The sequence below is a fragment of the Girardinichthys multiradiatus genome, chromosome 11 (assembly GCF_021462225.1).
Source record: "Girardinichthys multiradiatus isolate DD_20200921_A chromosome 11, DD_fGirMul_XY1, whole genome shotgun sequence".
Classification (NCBI taxonomy): Eukaryota; Metazoa; Chordata; class Actinopteri; order Cyprinodontiformes; family Goodeidae; genus Girardinichthys; species Girardinichthys multiradiatus.
Window position 1 is genome coordinate 45,055,229 of NC_061804.1, and position 17,546 is coordinate 45,072,774.

General features: G+C 40.5%; 1 protein-coding gene across 3 annotated transcripts in view; it reads left to right on the forward strand.

Moving 5' to 3' along the window:
- Positions 1-1,582: 1,582 nt before the first annotated feature.
- Positions 1,583-17,546, forward strand: part of hlcs (holocarboxylase synthetase (biotin-(proprionyl-CoA-carboxylase (ATP-hydrolysing)) ligase)) — a 45,452-nt gene continuing 29,488 nt past the window's right edge. Inside the window, exons 1-4 of one of the 3 annotated variants that reach the window (XM_047378818.1) lie at positions 1,583-2,031; positions 7,617-7,751; positions 11,196-11,358; positions 15,235-16,241. In XM_047378818.1, the coding sequence (XP_047234774.1) occupies positions 1,741-2,031; positions 7,617-7,751; positions 11,196-11,358; positions 15,235-16,241 (1,596 nt within the window). In that variant the 5' untranslated portion in view covers positions 1,583-1,740. The remainder of the gene's footprint in view (positions 2,032-7,616; positions 7,752-11,195; positions 11,359-15,234; positions 16,242-17,546) is intronic. The other 2 variants (XM_047378820.1, XM_047378821.1) reach the window with 2 other exon arrangements.

The following is a 17,546-nucleotide window of genomic DNA, read 5'->3' on the forward strand; positions in this document are numbered from 1 at the left end:
TCTATCCATTTACCAGCTGGCTGCTTCTCAGTTAGAATATTAGAAACAAATGTTTTTTTTCTATATACCAAGGTGGATTTAGGAAGGTATAGAACATAGTGTATTTTGTCCTGTGCTTACAGTAGAACACAAACAAAGAATATTTTGTAACCATATTTCTTATGCAGTTGAGAACGTTTGTGATCTGCTGAGGAAGTAACTTCTTATTATTTAGATTCCCTTTTTGGTAGCAGATTGTAAAACTGGATGTTGAATGTGTTGAAGGCTTTCATTATTATTACTCCAACTGATATCCAACAGAAAATGTTACTCGGCAATGCAGTATGTGCCACCCAGTCCTTCTCAAAATTATGATTATAGGAAAAATCCCTTAATGTGAGCAATGGCCCCCCTTTGGATCAGGAAGAAATTTGCCATATTTATAAAATAAAATAGCAAAACATTACGTTAAGCAGTGGTCAGACATATGTCTGTACCAAAATCTCAGGTAATATAGTTTTAAAGGAGGCTAAACATCTGTGTAATTAAGGTTAAATAAAAGAAAACTTTAGGACAAGTAAGTCATCAATTTCCTTGGAGTCCTATGTGATGACAAACAAATATCCCACTAAGTCCCAGATTTCAATAATGAAGCTACAAGTAGTCTACTTTTAGACATGAGCCAATGCTAGTTTAATTTGTACCCCCTGATTTAGACCTACATATTACGTCTAGATTTAGATCAACTAAAACTGCCTGGTCTAACTGACCTTAGAATCACAATTCTGAAGTCTACAAAAGCAAAACTGTAAAGCATCCAACAATGTTTAAATCTATAAACCCACACTCAAAGCTTTATTTGATGCAGCATAATTAAATTTCACTTTATTTTTAGCAAGAAATTGTGATGATAGTGATACTTGTGTGGTAATGGTGGAGGGAAACAAGCGACTTTTTAATCTAATGTTTCTTTAAACATCTAAGTTGTACAAACTGTGGAGTGACAACACTTACTGAATATAACTATATATGATGTTCAGTTATTCAAAACAAATGCTTGTTGTTCAGCATGAATCATAATTTCCAACCAGAGCTCTTCATAATTACATACATAATGAGAAGCATGATAACTGACCTAGTTTAGATACTTTGCTAGTAATCTACAGTTAAAACCCAGCACACCCTGCTCTTTTTATGTTTTTTAGCCTTGACTAAAACTCCCAGACAAGATGGAGGAAGGCCATATCTCTATGCCGCACAATTAGTTTAATTTTGCCAATAAATATCGCTAAGTCATTAAGTCTGATTGTCGAAATACAAGTAAACAACTTCAGGCACTGAGGACCATCAACATAATTACATCAAAACATAAATAAATTATTTTTGCATTGCTTTCCAGGATGAAACTAGGGAGCTATTTGACTATTAATTAGGTTAAGGTTCTATTGTCCATCCGTTGCAGAAAGCCACCTGAAAAAAACTGGTACTGGCGTGTGGAGTATTTCCAACATCTTGTTTTTCAGACCAGCACTGTCGTTCCACACTTCCAGTCCAGTGGGTGGCGGTAAATCTAGTTAAAAGTTGGTTACGTCAAGTCAATAAATACAATATGAAGAAGAAAACGGGCACTCACTCTCTGTCTTCTGTTTTTCAAGGTTATAACAGCAGGACTATGTTTCTGTAGGCTATGAGACAGTAGGTTTAGATTGGAATCATTAAAGGGAATTAATATGACAGCCAAAAATAATAGATTAGCAACGTATGGTGGATAAAATGTTAATAACTTTGTGTTACGTCTACATGTGGGTGCGTTTTCACAAGTGTTACTCGGTGCTGATCCGCAACAGTCTGTCCAGGCTGGGGAGCAGGAAGAACAGCCTCTGTCTCGGCTTCTGTTCCGGCGCCAGCTCGGTCTCTGCGCCCCCCACAGCACCACCCCCAGGACTCCACACAGCCGCTCCACTTTACCACAACCTACTTCGTCCTGAGGACAATGTTTTCCTCCAGCTCGGAGACAAGGCCGTCTTTGTCACGGAGCCTCAGGTTAGATATGTGAGTTTAGCTGGAGAAAGTTCGCTTTCTATCTTATTCATGTTCTTCCGAGGAGGGAAGGAAATACGTCGGAGTGATATGTTCTGCTCTCCAATAACAGGGGCTACAGCGCACGCTACAGGATCCAAGGTTGTCATGTAACACAACACACGAGGCAGTTCTTCTTGAAACGAAAGTGTGTTCCATAGTATGATTCACAACATTGGTCCAGAAATATTTAGTATTTCATAAAAACTTTTCTAAACTTGGTACAGAACAATGCAATATGTCCTCTAAATGGCCAGATTATTTGGTAGATGTTACCTACAGGTTTAAAGATTGTGCTAAAATGAGTGTTTTGGTTGGTTATGGATATTTGTGTTAGTGGCATTTAAGTAAATAGTGATTCGCAGCCCGTTCAAGCATGCTTTGCGATACAAGCGGTTTGTTTTCACAGTTTTCTGCTTTCTCTGTGTTATCACTCGTTCACACACTACACCAAACGTAAGTACTAATCCAAATCTCCCTTACACACTTTCCTGCAGGTGCACAAACCTGAGTTCTAAATAGAAATATATTCTATGTTTGCTCAAACCCCTCTCTCTGCACACTTGGAAATGGTTTCACATTTACACGTTAGGGACCACGCAGTAAGACACAAGGACAAAGGTATCTAAAAATATTCTGTTTTAATTTTTCCCAAAAATAGTCCCTGGAAAATGAAATAGCTCAAGAATCTAGAAAACGGACCCAAAATGAAGTGTAAGCTAAGAAGACAAACATAACTAAAGGCAACAAACCAACAAAAAAACTCTAACAATGAACACACACTGCAATATATATACACAAAGACTAGCCTACGAGAAACAAGAAGGGGTGAGGGAACACTAAGACAAACGATAGATATATCTATTGAACTAATTCAGGCCAACAAATTATAAATACACCAGAAATGCTTAAACTACATAAAATAACATAAACACAACATGTTTTCAATCATTACAATTTAGAGGTATTTGGTAGCTTCTACAAAGTCAGGTCCCCTGTTCCAACAGGCAGATAGATTCCTCCATAGTGTTGCATCATGAAAAGTCCTCTCCTCTAGACAGTTCTTTAAAGCTCAGCAAAAATAGAGTAAATGCTCTAAACATACATAACAGCTGTTTACCAAATGTGTGCACCCATATTAACAAACAAACAGTTTTAAAGTAATATTACAAATTGAAATCATGATCAAATGTGCTGGTGTGAAAGAAGACATGGATAAATAAACAGTAAAACTGAGAAATGGCTGGAGGAGCCTCCACAGGGTCAGTTACATATGGTTTAAATCAGTATATTGTTTTGGGCCATCATCCATTTTGTGAGGTAAACAAACTGTTACTACAACTCCCAGAATGCATTGCAGCTCTGATGTCAGAGGTGATAAATAGCTAGCTTACCTACTTTTGTTGTCAGATGAGCTAACCCCTCCCTCCTACTTCCCTATTTCTAACCCTTAGAAATAGGGAATCAATTCAGCTCTCCGTCCAACGGGTCCGGACTTCCCTAAACCTGAAAGTTTGGCTTAAGGCAACCTATTAAAACCTCCTAAAATCATTTGGAACCAGGCAACAAGACTTTTTGCCACCAACGGAAAACCCAAAAATAAGGTGACTCAAATAATTGACTGTCCACAATAAATCTAGAATTTTATACGCTTCCTTTAATTATTAATGCTTTTGCAGGGGTCAGTAACAGCTAAAAAAATCAGCAAAAATTAATAATTTGAATAATAGAAATAAATCAATCAACCTATCTTTCCCTAATGCTGAAACTGGTAAGGCTGAAGAGGCTTTGGAGACGGATGCTCACCATGGATCCAAATTGAATGATTTCTTCAGTAGGCAACCAGTGATTGTCTTCTTGGGTGAAAGGCAAATCTTCAGTTTTCTTCCTCTAAGCGGACAGGCGCTTATGCTCGGGGTTTCGATGGTCAAGTTGGAAAATTTAAAAAACAGAAACTTTGTTGGCATATGTTTCAAAAGTCGGTAGCTTCCAGAGGCTGACTAGTTGAAGGAAACCTTTGAGGTGTAATTGAGGTTGGTTCAGGACTTCCAGTAGCCTGAAACTGAGAGCAATCAGTTGTTCACTGACCGAGTTCACTTCAGTTGTCTTAGTAAAAATGCAACAGATGAAATTCAGATTCTCAATTTTGAGTTGCAGCTCTTCTCAGGGCACACGGGTTGATCCTCTTTATAATGCAGAATTTGTCAGCGGGGCTGACTCGTCTGTAGCTTATTTCTCCATCCGATCTTGTTCGCTGGTCTTCTGTGAGGAAACAACTCCGTTTCTTTCTTTGGCACAGTTTTTATATTGCAGATAGCCTCACTCCTCATCCCCTGTTGCCGGGCAAGCTTTCCCATCATTGAGTTACATGGTCACCGTGACTTTTTGGTGCTGTCTTCCAGCCTCCATAGACAGAGTCGTAAACAGCCCGCTGGCTCCTTGTGTTATGATTTTTGACTGCTTTTCGACCTTCACGACTCGCGCTCCCATCCGGGTGTCACGACTTTTGCCTGTTTTTCAAACTTCAGACTGACGAAAAACAGCGTGCACCTGGCTTCTCGTTTCTCGCTCCCATCCTTTTTATGACTTGAGGTTGCTCATTGACCTTCCATCCATGCCCAGTTCCCGTGAAGCTGGCTCTCCTCTGCCCCTCCCATCCTAATGTTATGACTCTGCCGCCTCTGGCTCCCAGACCATGGTGCCCTCCTTATCTGCTCAGCCTCAAGCTTTCTAACAGTATTTCTCTGCTTCTTGCTCTCACACCAGTTACAGCTAAAAAAACAACTTTTTGTTCATACATCACAATTGATTAACATTACCCCTCTTCATTACATTTAATAATTGTAGAAAAATAGGAAATTATCATACATTTTTCTTTATACTTGTAACTTTCTACTTCTGAAAAAGATAAGACAGTCAAGAGTTAATGTGTGACTCCATACAGGCCTCTTCAGTCCTCAGTTCCAGAGTGCGAAGATATACTCATTTTACTGTTTACTGTTTCATGACATCTTATCCATGTAATATGATCATTATTTATTTGATACTCTAAAAATTAGGCTGTTGTTAAACTCAATCATAGTGATTCACTTCTGCAAAAGAAAGAAGAATTAAAACATACACCAAATGCCCCCCCAAGGCTTCATAGCTTTAAAATGTGAACAATAACTGCTGTATATGTATATTTCATCGATCTAATTATGAGGGTTTAATTAATTTCTGCATGGATACATGGAAGGATCTCACATCATTTTGACACTACCCAAGGTGAAATTAAAAGAAATCCCAGAGATTTCTTTTTCAAATAGACAAATTTTCCTCTTAGTTTTTTTTTTCTTCAGTCAACTGCCAACGGTTCATCATATATTTCCTCGTTTTTGGACAAAGGAGGAGAAGCTGACCATTCAGTGTGGTTTGCAGCTGCACAACACTCACAACTTCATACTTTCCTAGAAAGAAGCCCACTCGCCTACACCCATTCCCACAGAGAAGCCGACATCAAGTAAATTAGTTTTTTTTCATTCATTTATTTTATATTTTTCTCTGGGCAGGGTAAGTTGTAGGCAATTAAGGTGATCTAGGATCACCACAGTGAATACAATGTGTTAACTTGTATGTGTATTGAATGTTTTATTGAGCTGTTTTGAATGCTGTTCTAATACTGTTGGACTGTGAAGCGCAGCTGCGCACAGCAAGGTTTTAATGTCATTGTGTTCACTGTGTTTTTGATCAACCGAGTTCTGAATCAGTTGGAGTTGAAGTGGACTTTGAAGCAGGCTTAGGCTGGGATCTGAGCCTTGTGCAACCCCCAAACTATCCCAGTGTCTCAGTGGTTTATTGCCCTTTGTTCTCACACTGGTTCCCACTTTGAGGTTTATGACCCTTTGCATCAGATCAGTTCGCCAACAGCTGTAAAAGTGGTCTCAGAGCCAACTGCTCTGCGCTGTATAGTGTCTATGTAGCCTGGTTCTACCATTCTGTCAGCTGCACATTCGACAGGCCCCTTCAATGCCCATTTTTTAAAACCCGTTTGAAAACGTACTTTACTCACTGGCTTTAAACCCCACTAAGATTTGATTTTACTTAATTTTGTACTGGTATTGTTTTTATTTGTTTGAGTGTTTTGTAGCCAATTAAGTTGTGCTTGGTTTTCCTATTATATCCCTAATTGAATTGTTTTGCTTTTGATGTTTAGCACTTTGTTTCAGCTGTGGCTGGTGTTAAAGCACTTTATTTATAAAGTTGATGATGATGATGACGGCTGCTATTGTGATGCATCACTGAAAAAGAGAAAGCTGCAATGTTGTTCATTCATTTTGTTCTATACTCAAAGTCAATCCAAAGCTTTGATCCATTCCCACTCAGTCCATAAACTGCTGGCTTGATCTCCATCTATACTCAGTGTGCATCCTTTTTTTAATATTAATCTACCCCTTTCCTTTAGAATAGTGCATCAGTCTGATGCACACTGAACAGTGGCTACCAGTGGGCTCTAGATGGACAAACTTTATCAGTTTATTATTTTTACTTAGTACCCCTACACATAGCCTATTCTAAAATGGCCAAACTCTTACACTCAGTAGTTTATTCTAACATCCCCAACAACCCCGCACCATTCCAAACCCTTTGTGAAGTGCCTTGAGACGACATGTGTCGTGAATTGGCACTATTAAAATAAAACTGAATTGAAATTGAATTCATGCTTTAGTTAGGTGAAAAGTTTGTTTCTGTCTGAATAGAGTATAAGATGCAACTATTTGTTTTAATAAATTTTCAGATAGATAAAGAGACAGCATCTGTGTTTATTTTGTGTAAGAGTGATCATCTGTCAGCTAAGGTTAGTGTTCCCCACCATTCGGTAAAACGGTTGATAGCACAGTGACATTTTGCATGGTTTTGTTAATAATTATCATTTATTAATGACAATTAACTGTTTGTAATTATTAAGTGCTGTGAGCCTAAAAATCACAACCCCAGAGTGTACCTCTGATATCTATTAGTAGGAAATGACTTTTTGATTAGAACGTATTCATTCCGAATTATAATTTTTAATTCTAATTTTGATAAAAATTTATAAACAATGACCATAAATCTATACAACTGTAAACAATCCAGTTAGCCGTCTGGAGAGGCTGCTTCGCCTAGACAACATTTTATTGACTGAAGTTGTTGTAGCTGCCATCTACACCAGGCACATTACGATACTTAATTTGATATTTAGTTGATATTAAGTTGCTATTAAGGCATGGCTGTCATGAGCTGAAGTGCCTTTACAAAGCTATCCACATTTGAGATTTTTATTTGTGGAAACGCTCCTTGCACTTCACAGATCTGTAACAAAATCCTGATAAAAAAAAACATCGTAGTTGTAGCATGACAAAATCTGGGAAGATTTAAGTGTTGTGAATATTTTTGGAAGGCACTAGTGTTGTCTTCAGATGTAACTAACATTTTTTCTAGTTATACTTCTCTATACACTTAGCTCTTGTCAAAGCATTTTGCTCAAGGCAAAATTGTGGAACAGCCCTAAATGATTATTTTCTGTGATGTTCCCCCAGGTGTGTGATGACCTCAGCCAATGGACTGTTCTTGGATCCTCTCTGATTGATGCTTCTCAAATAGATAACATTTCTTTCATAATAGAAGCTGTGGAGGATAGAGTGGGATACCATTGTCCTTCAACAAATAAGCAAGTAGGCTCAACAAACCACATATTTCACATTTAATCCGTATCTCACAATTTGGTTAGTTCCTTATGTCATGATTTTGGGATTCAAATTTTAAGTCTGTTTTAGATATATTCGGGCTACCACACAAACTTCATTAATTCGGCTGGAGAGTTTGAGGTCTCAGAAAAACTCTTTTTCAACCACTTAAAAATAAAATGCTAATTTTAATAAAAGAGAGCACAACTATTGCTCTCTTTTGATTGTCCATAATGAACACCATGTTCAAGGACAAGGGTGTTCATCGGTACACTTGGTACCAGGACACCCTAGGCAGGATGTCGATGATCGACTTTGCTACAGTGTCTTCAGACCTTCTGCCGTATATCTTGGACACTTGGGTGAAGAGAGGGGCTGAGTTGACCACTGATCACCACCTGGTGGTGAGTTGGATCTGCTGGAAGAGGAAAAAGCTGGACAGACTTGGCAGGCCCAAGCATATAGCGTGGGTCTCCTGGGAACATCTGGCGGAGCCCTCAGCTGGGGATGTATTCAACTCCCACCTCCGGGAGAGCTTTGACCAGATTCCGGGGGAGGTTGGAGACATAGAGTCCGAGTGGACCATGTTCTCCGCATCTATTATCGATGCTGCCGCCCGTAGCTGTGGCCATAAGGTGGGCAGTGCCTGTCACGGCGGCAATCCCTGAACCCGGTGGTGGATGCGAGCAGTAAGGGATGCTATCAAGCTGAAAAAGGATCCTATCAGATGTGGTTGGCTTGCGGGATCTTGAGGCGGCTGACGGGTACCGTGATGCCAAGCGTGCCACGGCCTGGGCTGTGGCAGAGGCAAAAACTCTTGTCTGGGAGGAGTTTGGTGAGGCCATGGAGAAGGACTACTGGTTGGCCTCGAAGCGATTCTGGCAAACCATCCAGCGCCTCAGGATGGGGAAGCAGTGCTTTGCCAACACTGTTTACAGTTGGGGTGGGGAGCTGCTGACTTCGACTGGGGACATCGGGCGGAGGAAGGAGTACTTCAAGGATCTCCTCAATCCTGCCGTCACGCCTTCCCTGGTGGAAGCAAAGACTGGGGACTTGGGTTTGGACTTTTTCATCACCCAGGCTGAAGTCACCAAGGTGGTTAAAAAGCTCCACAGTGGCAGGGCTTCGGGGGTGGATGAGATCCACCCTGAGTACCACAAGTCTCTGGATGTTGTGGGGCTGTCATGGTTGACATGCCTCTTGCGTTGCAGTCGGGGACAGTGCCTCTGTACTGGCAGACTGGGGTTGTGGTCCCCCTTCACAAAAAGGGTGACCAGAGGGTGTGTTCCAACTATAAGTGGATCACACTCCTCAGCCTACCTGGTAAGGCCTATGCCAGGGTATTGGAGAGGAGAACCTGGCCGATAGTCAAACCTTGGATTCAGGCTGTGGAACACTGGACCAGCTCTACACCCTCTACAGGGTACTCGAGGGTTTATGGGAGTTTGCCCAACCGGTCCACATGTGTTTTGTGGACCTGGAGAAGGCATTTGACCGTGTCCCTCGTGGTGCCCTGTGGGGGGGTGCTCCAGGAGTATGGAGTCGTGGCCCTTTATTAGGGGCCATCCGGTCTTTGTACAAGCAAAGCAGGAGTTTAGTCCGCATTGCCAGGACTAAGTTGGGGATGTTCTCAGTGCATGTTGGACTCCGGCACGGGTCCCCTTTGTCAACAGTCCTGTTCCTAACTTTTATCAACAGAATTTCTGGGCGCATTTAAGTGCCAGAGGATGTCCGGTTTGGGGACCAGTGGTTTTCGTCTCTTCTTTCTGCAGATGACGTGGTCCTGCTGGCCCCCTCTAGCTGGGACCTACAGCATGTGCTGGGGCGGTTCTCAGCCGAGTGTGAAGTGGCTGGGATGAGGATCAGCCCCTCCCAAGTCAAAGGCCATTGTTTCTCGACCGGAAAAGGTTGGCTTGTCCTCTTCAGGTTGGAGGGAAGTTCTTGCCTCGAGTGGAGGAGTTCAAGTATCTTGGGGTCTTGTTCACGAGTGAGTGGAGAGTGGAGTGGGAGATCGACAGATGGATCGGGGTGGCTGCCACAATAATGGGGACGCTGTGCTGGTCCGTTGTGGCGAAGAGAGAGCTGAGCCAAAAAGCGAAGCTCTCGATTTACTGGGTAGGTCTACATTCCTACCCTCACCTATGGCCATGAACTTTGGGTCATGACCAAAAGAACGAGATCCTAGATACAAGCAGCTGAAATGAGCTTCTACCGTAGGGTGGCTGGGCACTCCTTTAGAGATAGAGTAAGGAGCTTGGAGTAGAGTCGCTGCTCCTCCACATCGGGAGGAGCCAGTTGAGGTGGCTCGGGGCATCTATACCAGATGCCTCCTGGATGCCTGGAGGTGTTCCAGGCGCAACCCACCAGGAGGAAGCCCAGGGTGAGGCCCAGGGCATGCTGGGAGGATTATGTCTTTTGGTTGGCCTGGGAACGCTTTGGGCTCCCCCCGGAGGAGCTGGAGGAGGTGTCTGGGGAGAGGGACGTCTGGGTGCCTCTACTGAGTCTGCTGCCCCTGCCACCCGGTTCCGGATAAAGCGGAAGACGAGTACGAGCACAACTAATTTCAACTAATTATTAATGTTGATATTTGTGCAGATGTTGTTTTGTTGTTTTTTTTAACCTATAACAGATAAAGACTGATTAGATTGTTGTCCATCTGCTGCTAATGCAAAAATCCAAAACAGTCAGATAGATCTCATCTTGTTAATAACACAGTATTAACAAGATGAGATCTATCTGACTGTTTTGGATTTTTGCATTTAAAAGCAGTCCACAACATCTGATGTGCTTTTAACAAGCAAGGATTAGTCACTTGTAAAAAAAAAAAAATGAGGTGGGAGTATTTTTTGTTTTTTACCCGTTTTAGGTTGAAAGTTGAAATGAGAAAAAAGTCAAAATAAAAAATAAAAATAATCAACAAAAACATCAAAAGGATAATAAAAATTTAAAAATGACAAGACAAAAGTATATCGGCTGAAATTACTCTCGTGCAAAAACCTGTGACAATCATACCTTGTGTAAATGAGCTGGAATTTTAAGATAGGATTTAAATACCCAAACAGTCCTTTCTCTTTCAGCATATAAACATCCTGTAGATGCCAACTCTTAGTCCACATGGAGGCTATCCCAACCCATACATAATCTGATTGGAAGGAACACAGCAGTTTCAGCAGTTTTTTCTTACCATTTTGACCTTATTCTTGAAATCAAAATTAGATTTTTTTTTCAATATTTCAGCTTTATTCGGTAAAGAAAAGAAACATTCAAAGAAAAACTCCACCATTTTCTTTCCTTCAAGAGACCCTAAAACTTATTTGTAGTGTTCTGGGTTGCAAAACAGTTAAATTAGTTTTTATTCTTTATGAAGGAGTCCTAACATTTGTATTGTGTTGCACAGAAAGAGAACTAACGGCTGTTGTTTTTTATGTGCAGGTACTGAAGTGGTCTGACTACTGTTTCCCACTGGCCTTCAGCCCTGGCCAGCCATTCAAGGCAGTAGCACAGACCAGTGTAGATAACTTCAGTCGTCTTGGGGTAGCCTTCATTGAAGATCGCCTTCAGCTGGACAGTGGACTTGTGCCTTCAAAGATAGTCCGTATGTTCCCCTCCACTACATTTTACATGTCAGTCATTGCACTTTATTGTTCGTATGTCCTTCTATGATAGTTTTTTTGTATAAAAATGTTGGTAATCTTTTTGAAGGCCACTAGTTTCAGCATAGGATTACCACCTAAAATACAAGTTGTCAGACTGCTGTGTCTGTACTGTAGTTACAATGTCCCAGGTAGGTCAGTAAAAGCATAGCCTCATCAGGTGTATTAGTAATATATACTGTTTAACTTCTTGGTGTGAAAAACAAATAGTTTTCACCAACTCTGCAGTTGTCAGCTCGAAGCTGCTTTTCAGGTGGTGTTGTAGGATTCAGCCAAGTTGCTGTTAAGAGTAAGAATTTGTTTTTACCACAAAACCTTTTTTGGTTGTTTTGTTGTACATGACCTGCAAAATTTTCACATGCAGTGCTTTTCATTAGTCTGAAGGAAGGAGCCCAAACTTGTGCTTCCATGTTTGTTTCCCAACATTACAGTTCTGTCACATGATGTGCCAGTTGAGCCTTGGCACACACATTCTACTGTTGAGACTAGTATGGTAAATCCAGATTAAGTAATATATTGGGGAGCAACTAAGCTCCTAATTGAAAATTCTCCAAAAATAAAAAAGCTGTTAAAATGAGAGTTAGGACTTTTTGTAGTACAGTTCCCTTGAGACTTTATGACCCGTCAATATCTTACCTGCAGCTGGTAACTCGCTGAGGTCCCGTTGAGTCTTTGCATTAAGACACAGGTTTAAGACTCAGTGTGTTTCTTTGACTTAAATGAAGAAATCAGTTGCAGCTTCTTGGTGAGAGGGTGAGGAGATAATTAAAGGATTTGAATCAGGTTTTGGAAGTGGGACATGTTGAAAACCTGCAGGACACTGGTCCTGGAGGACTGACGTAGCCCAGCTCTGTACTAAGATATGTCCTTGGCTATCTGGTCATACATGAGAAACAAAACAGCTGCTATGAATGTTTTCAAAATGAACTGGGAATTTCTTCCTCAGACCAAAAGGGACAGATCTGCAATAGGTCAGCAGCCTAAAAGCAAACAACCCTGGACTTAACCAAAGGCCCATCTGACTTGATGTTTCTCCACCATGCTGCAGAATTATCTTGACATCAAGATATGTATATTTATACATATCTATCTATCTATCTATCTATCTATCTATCTATACATACATACATACATACATACATACATATATCTATGTATATATGTGTATTTATATATATATATATATATATATATATATATATATATATATATATATACATAGATATATGTATGTATGTATATATATATATATATATATATATATATACATATATACATATATACACACAGGGGTTGGACAATGAAACTGAAACACCTGGTTTTAGACCACAATAATTTATTAGTAAGATTTGCGCTCCTTGCACCATTGAAACCGACGTTTGGCATTGGCATGAGTGACCAAAGGTTTGGCTATAGAAGCCCGGCCGTGTATATTGACCCTGTGGAGCTCCCGACGGACAGTTCTGGTGGAAACAGGAGAGTTGAGGTGCACATTTAATTCTGCCGTGATTTGGGCAGCCGTGGTTTTATGTTTTTTGGATACAATCCGGGTTAGCACCCAAACATCCCTTTCAGACAGCTTCCTCTTGCGTCCACAGTTAATCCTGTTGGATGTGGTTCGTCCTTCTTGGTGGTATGCTGACATTACCCTGGATACCGTGACTCTTGATACATCACAAAGACTTGCTGTCTTGGTCACAGATGCGGCAGCAAGACGTACACCAACAATTTGTCCTCTTTTGAACTCTGGTATGTCACCCATAATGTTGTGTGCATTTCAATATTTTGAGCAAAACTGTGCTCTTACCCCGCTAATTGAACCTTCACACTGCTCTTACTGGTGCAATGTGCAATCAATGAAGACTGGCTACCAGGCTGGTCCAATTTAGCCATGAAACCTCCCACACTAAAATGACAGGTGTTTCGGTTTCATTGTCCAAATATATAGATCTAGATATATATGGCTGATTGCTAAAACGCCCCGGCCATTGGATAACTTAAAATAATTGAACTGAATAAATAATTGAATTGAGCAAATGAACAGAGTTTAAAAATCCTTGTCAATCAAACAGACAGTTTTATTAGGTTTATGTCAATCATGATGGCATTCCTGTACTGGAAGGTTAGTTTGAATTATTTTGTGGATAAACTGTCCCCACTGACTGAAATATGTAAATAACTCCATATTAATGCAAGTGAATCGGTTTGTTTAATTTATGTTAATTTACTAAAAGTGTTCATTTAAAACAAAATAACGCAGGATGGGTCAGTGTGTGTGGATCATCACTTTGATGAAATGAGATTAGGTTTTAGAGTAGGGTCAAGATTAACTACTGCAAATTTTAAAATATAAAAAGGGCTTCATGCAAAAACGAATGCACCTACATTTCATTAGCTGACGTCATATGTATAAGAAATGATTTTTGGCATAGAAGTAGGTTTTTACACTGAATACCATATTGGTCAATTCATTGTTATTGACCCTAACTCACCTTTGGTTGTAAATTACCTTAAAGTTGTGTGTAAGTAGCATTGTAATTTAAACCTGATGTTGGGCTAGATAAATCTCTCTTACACAAAAGGCTCTCTTTATTTATGTGAACATTTATTCAAACCATACAGCAATACAATTACAATTTTGGTCCAAAAACCTTCACCTTAATATGCACTATTCTACAACACTGAGTGTCTATGAAGATCAAACCAGCGGTTTTATGAAAAAGCAATTTGGGTTAACTGGGAAAATGGAGCAGAACTACTGTACAGGGAAGCCTTCTTGGTGTGCTGATGCATCTCAATAGCAGCGATCAGAGGTAGAACGGTGGGGCCCCTTAGCCAATAATGGCTGATTTTCCCAAATCTCAAACAAAGTGTCATAAAACTCTGATGTGGGAATTCGATGGAAAAACTACAGTAATAAAACCGGGACAAAGGAGTGGTCAGGCCACGAGGCCCAGACCAGAGCTGCTTTGAATGAAAAACTTTTAAAAGTCCAACTTCTAACTCCTGGCTGATTTGGGATCAACATGAACATGCACCTTGCTGATCGCATCCGTGCTCCATGGTTCAGCAATACTTGCACAGCAAATCAAAACAGCTCAGCATAAAACACTTAATTTAGTATTGCATGCAACAAGTTGATACCTTGGATTAACTACTGGTGATTTTAAATCACCTTAACTATGCCTCATCCTGCCCACGGAATCAACAAAGGGTCTCCTTAGAAATAAACCTCTGTGAGCTTTCACCTGCGGTGGAGTATCGGCTGGGTCTTCGATCGGTTATGAATCTTCTGACCTTCTTGTTTCAGACATAATTCCAGCTTTCAAGCTCTTCTGGGAATGGTTGTGTGGAGGAAAAGTTAAACTCGCCTGCGAGCTTCTGTCTCTCCAGATATGCGCCTCCGTTGCGTCGTCCCATGAGACACGCTGCAAATGGCAACAAAAATTTGGTTTTCCACGGGTTTTATAGTCCCGGGTGACGTCAGAGCTGCAACGCCTGTTGAGCTGCACATGTCGAACTGCACAATCTAGTTGGTCTGTCCGACCAAAATGGATGACCCCAACACATAAATAACACAAGTATCGTTGTCAGAAATCAGTTTAAATAAGTTGTGATTAAAGGGACATACATTTTGTGTCTTGTTTTTAAATGCTGCATAAAATAGTCTGCTATTGACCTGTACTCTCATTCTCTCCCAGGCTAATAAACTAACTGAATTCATCTTAAACAACTTCTCATATTAATGTATTCTAATTATCATTAATACGGCTTATGACTGACTATAATTGTGGGATTTTTGTTTTATTTTCATATAGCTGTTCTTCTCCAAGAAAGTACTCTGAGTAAGGTGTTGGAAAGGCGGTGTCTGCAGAGCCCCAAAACTGTGAGGAGGCTTTTACTTCGATCCACTCATCCTGAAGAGATTGTTTCAGAGTCATTCTCTCAGCTGCTGCCCTCTGATCAGCAGAACCTACAGTGCCGAAAAGGTAGTCTTCTTGTAGCCCCAGAGGTAAAGAGGAGGTTGGAGAAGCGTCGGGGATCAGAGCCACTGTCTAGCTCTCAAATTGTTCATATGGAATACCATCATCACCACATGGAGGGTCATGGGCACCACCTTCATCTTTCCAGCTGCCATGAATGTTTAGAACTGGAGAACAGCACCATCCTCTCCGTCAAATATGCCTCGGCTGAGAACATTCCAGATCTACCTGATGATAATTCCGTAGGACTGGATAGTGTGGATGGGTTTCGGAGTGAACTTAAACATGATTCCAAGGATTTCTTTGGTCAAAGTGGTGGATGTGCAAAAGCACCAAATATTCTTGTGTACACAGGTGGATGCCAGGAACGTTTTCAAGCAATTCATCAGCTTCTATTAGACTGTATAAATGTGGAAAGCAATACAATTTATCCCCTCCTGCAAGAACAGGCACATAGTGATCCATGGCTGGACAACACCAGGCTCCTAGTTCTGGCGGAAGAGGAATCCTTAACTGCTGAGCTTCAGACCCGCTTTCTTTCTTACTTAAGCAAGGGTGGAAAGGTTCTGGGACTAGGCTCAACTTTGTGTCCGGCAGGTCTCCACCTGGAAGTCAGGGAACGACAATGCATGCAGTGCAGAAGGTTGATTTTCACCAGAGAAGACAGCACCGAGCTAGAAGCAGCCACTTTGGCAAGTGGAAAAGTCTACATTAGGGATCCTCAGGGAGGAGGAGAAGTGGAACTTTGGGGGGTGCTGAAAAGTGACATCCCCCATCAAAGAGATATGGTTATTGTTAGGCTAACTCATGGAGCAGACGGTGGGGAAGCTGTCCTCTGTCAGGTAAAGACATGGCATTATTAAACAAAAGGAATGCAATTGTTAATGTTCAAAGTCTTGCAGCCAGGACAAAAGTTACAAGTATTCACATTTTTATGTTGCTGAATTGTAACCATATTGTAAGTAGAGCTTCAAAATGCATAAGAAATATGTTGTCTAAGTTCATCTGCTCTGCCAACACTTTTAACTAAACATTCAGACATAAAGTCTGGTATCATCAGTTTGGCTCTCCTGCCATATAGAAGCAGTCCTTCAGCTACTGTAACAATGGTTAAAGAAACCTTCATTCTGGTAATAGCTGGTGCAGGTATCACAAACAAACCAGACTGATTCAAAAAACAGACATTAAGTTTAAGTTACTTTACATTTAGATTCTAGGCAGCTGTAGGCTATTATTTTGGTCATTCAAGATAGAATGAAATACAGCTCTCAATTAGATTTAGAACAAATGTCTCTGCTTTACTTTCAGTGCCTTTTGTTTGCATCTGATGGACAAGGACAAAACTCTTGAGCACTGATGTTTTAAATGCACGGTAACCAAATATGACTTTAATGCTAATTTTATTTGACGTTTTGACCATTATGACCAGTAACAATTACATCGTAGGTAGGTACTGGAGAGCTTTGGTCCTACCATGGGGAACATAGCAATGGCTTTCTGTCTTGTCCCATTGAAGATAGAGCTTTGTTTTTGGTCATTAGGGGGGATGGAGCAAGATTTTGTCTAAAATGAAACCGAGCTATTGAAATACCAGAGGGAAATTTATTTTAGCAGGTGTGCTTTCAAATGAAGTTGTCCTCTTAGCGTGGTAAAGACAAAACATACATAACTAAAAGTCTGAAATGTTGTGTATACTCTGTTTCCTATTTGATGTCTTTTATCTGGATGTTATCTTCCCTTCTTTGTTTTCTTTTCTTTTATTATTTTAGATCATTCAGCCTGTACTATGTGGCAGAGGGACAAATAACACAAATCAGCCTTGGCTGTTTTGGGTGCATTTAAATTTGTGTTGTTCAAAATATTTATTAATGCACAATGTCCCTCTTCAGCTAATAAATGAAATGAAATAATTAAAGCACACTACTGTGGATATCCTTGTGACAGATTATTAATCACCGGTAAGGATGGGTTCTAAATCCAAATGGAAGGAATAACAACATTGTCACACAGGCTCTTTTAGGGGTCACTAAGACATCAGGGAGTTAAATGTGTATTTTGTTTCAAATTCCCAATATTAACTCTCTTCTTATCAGAATTTATATATTTATGGCCCTATATAATCTACAAATGATATTGGAATGACTGTT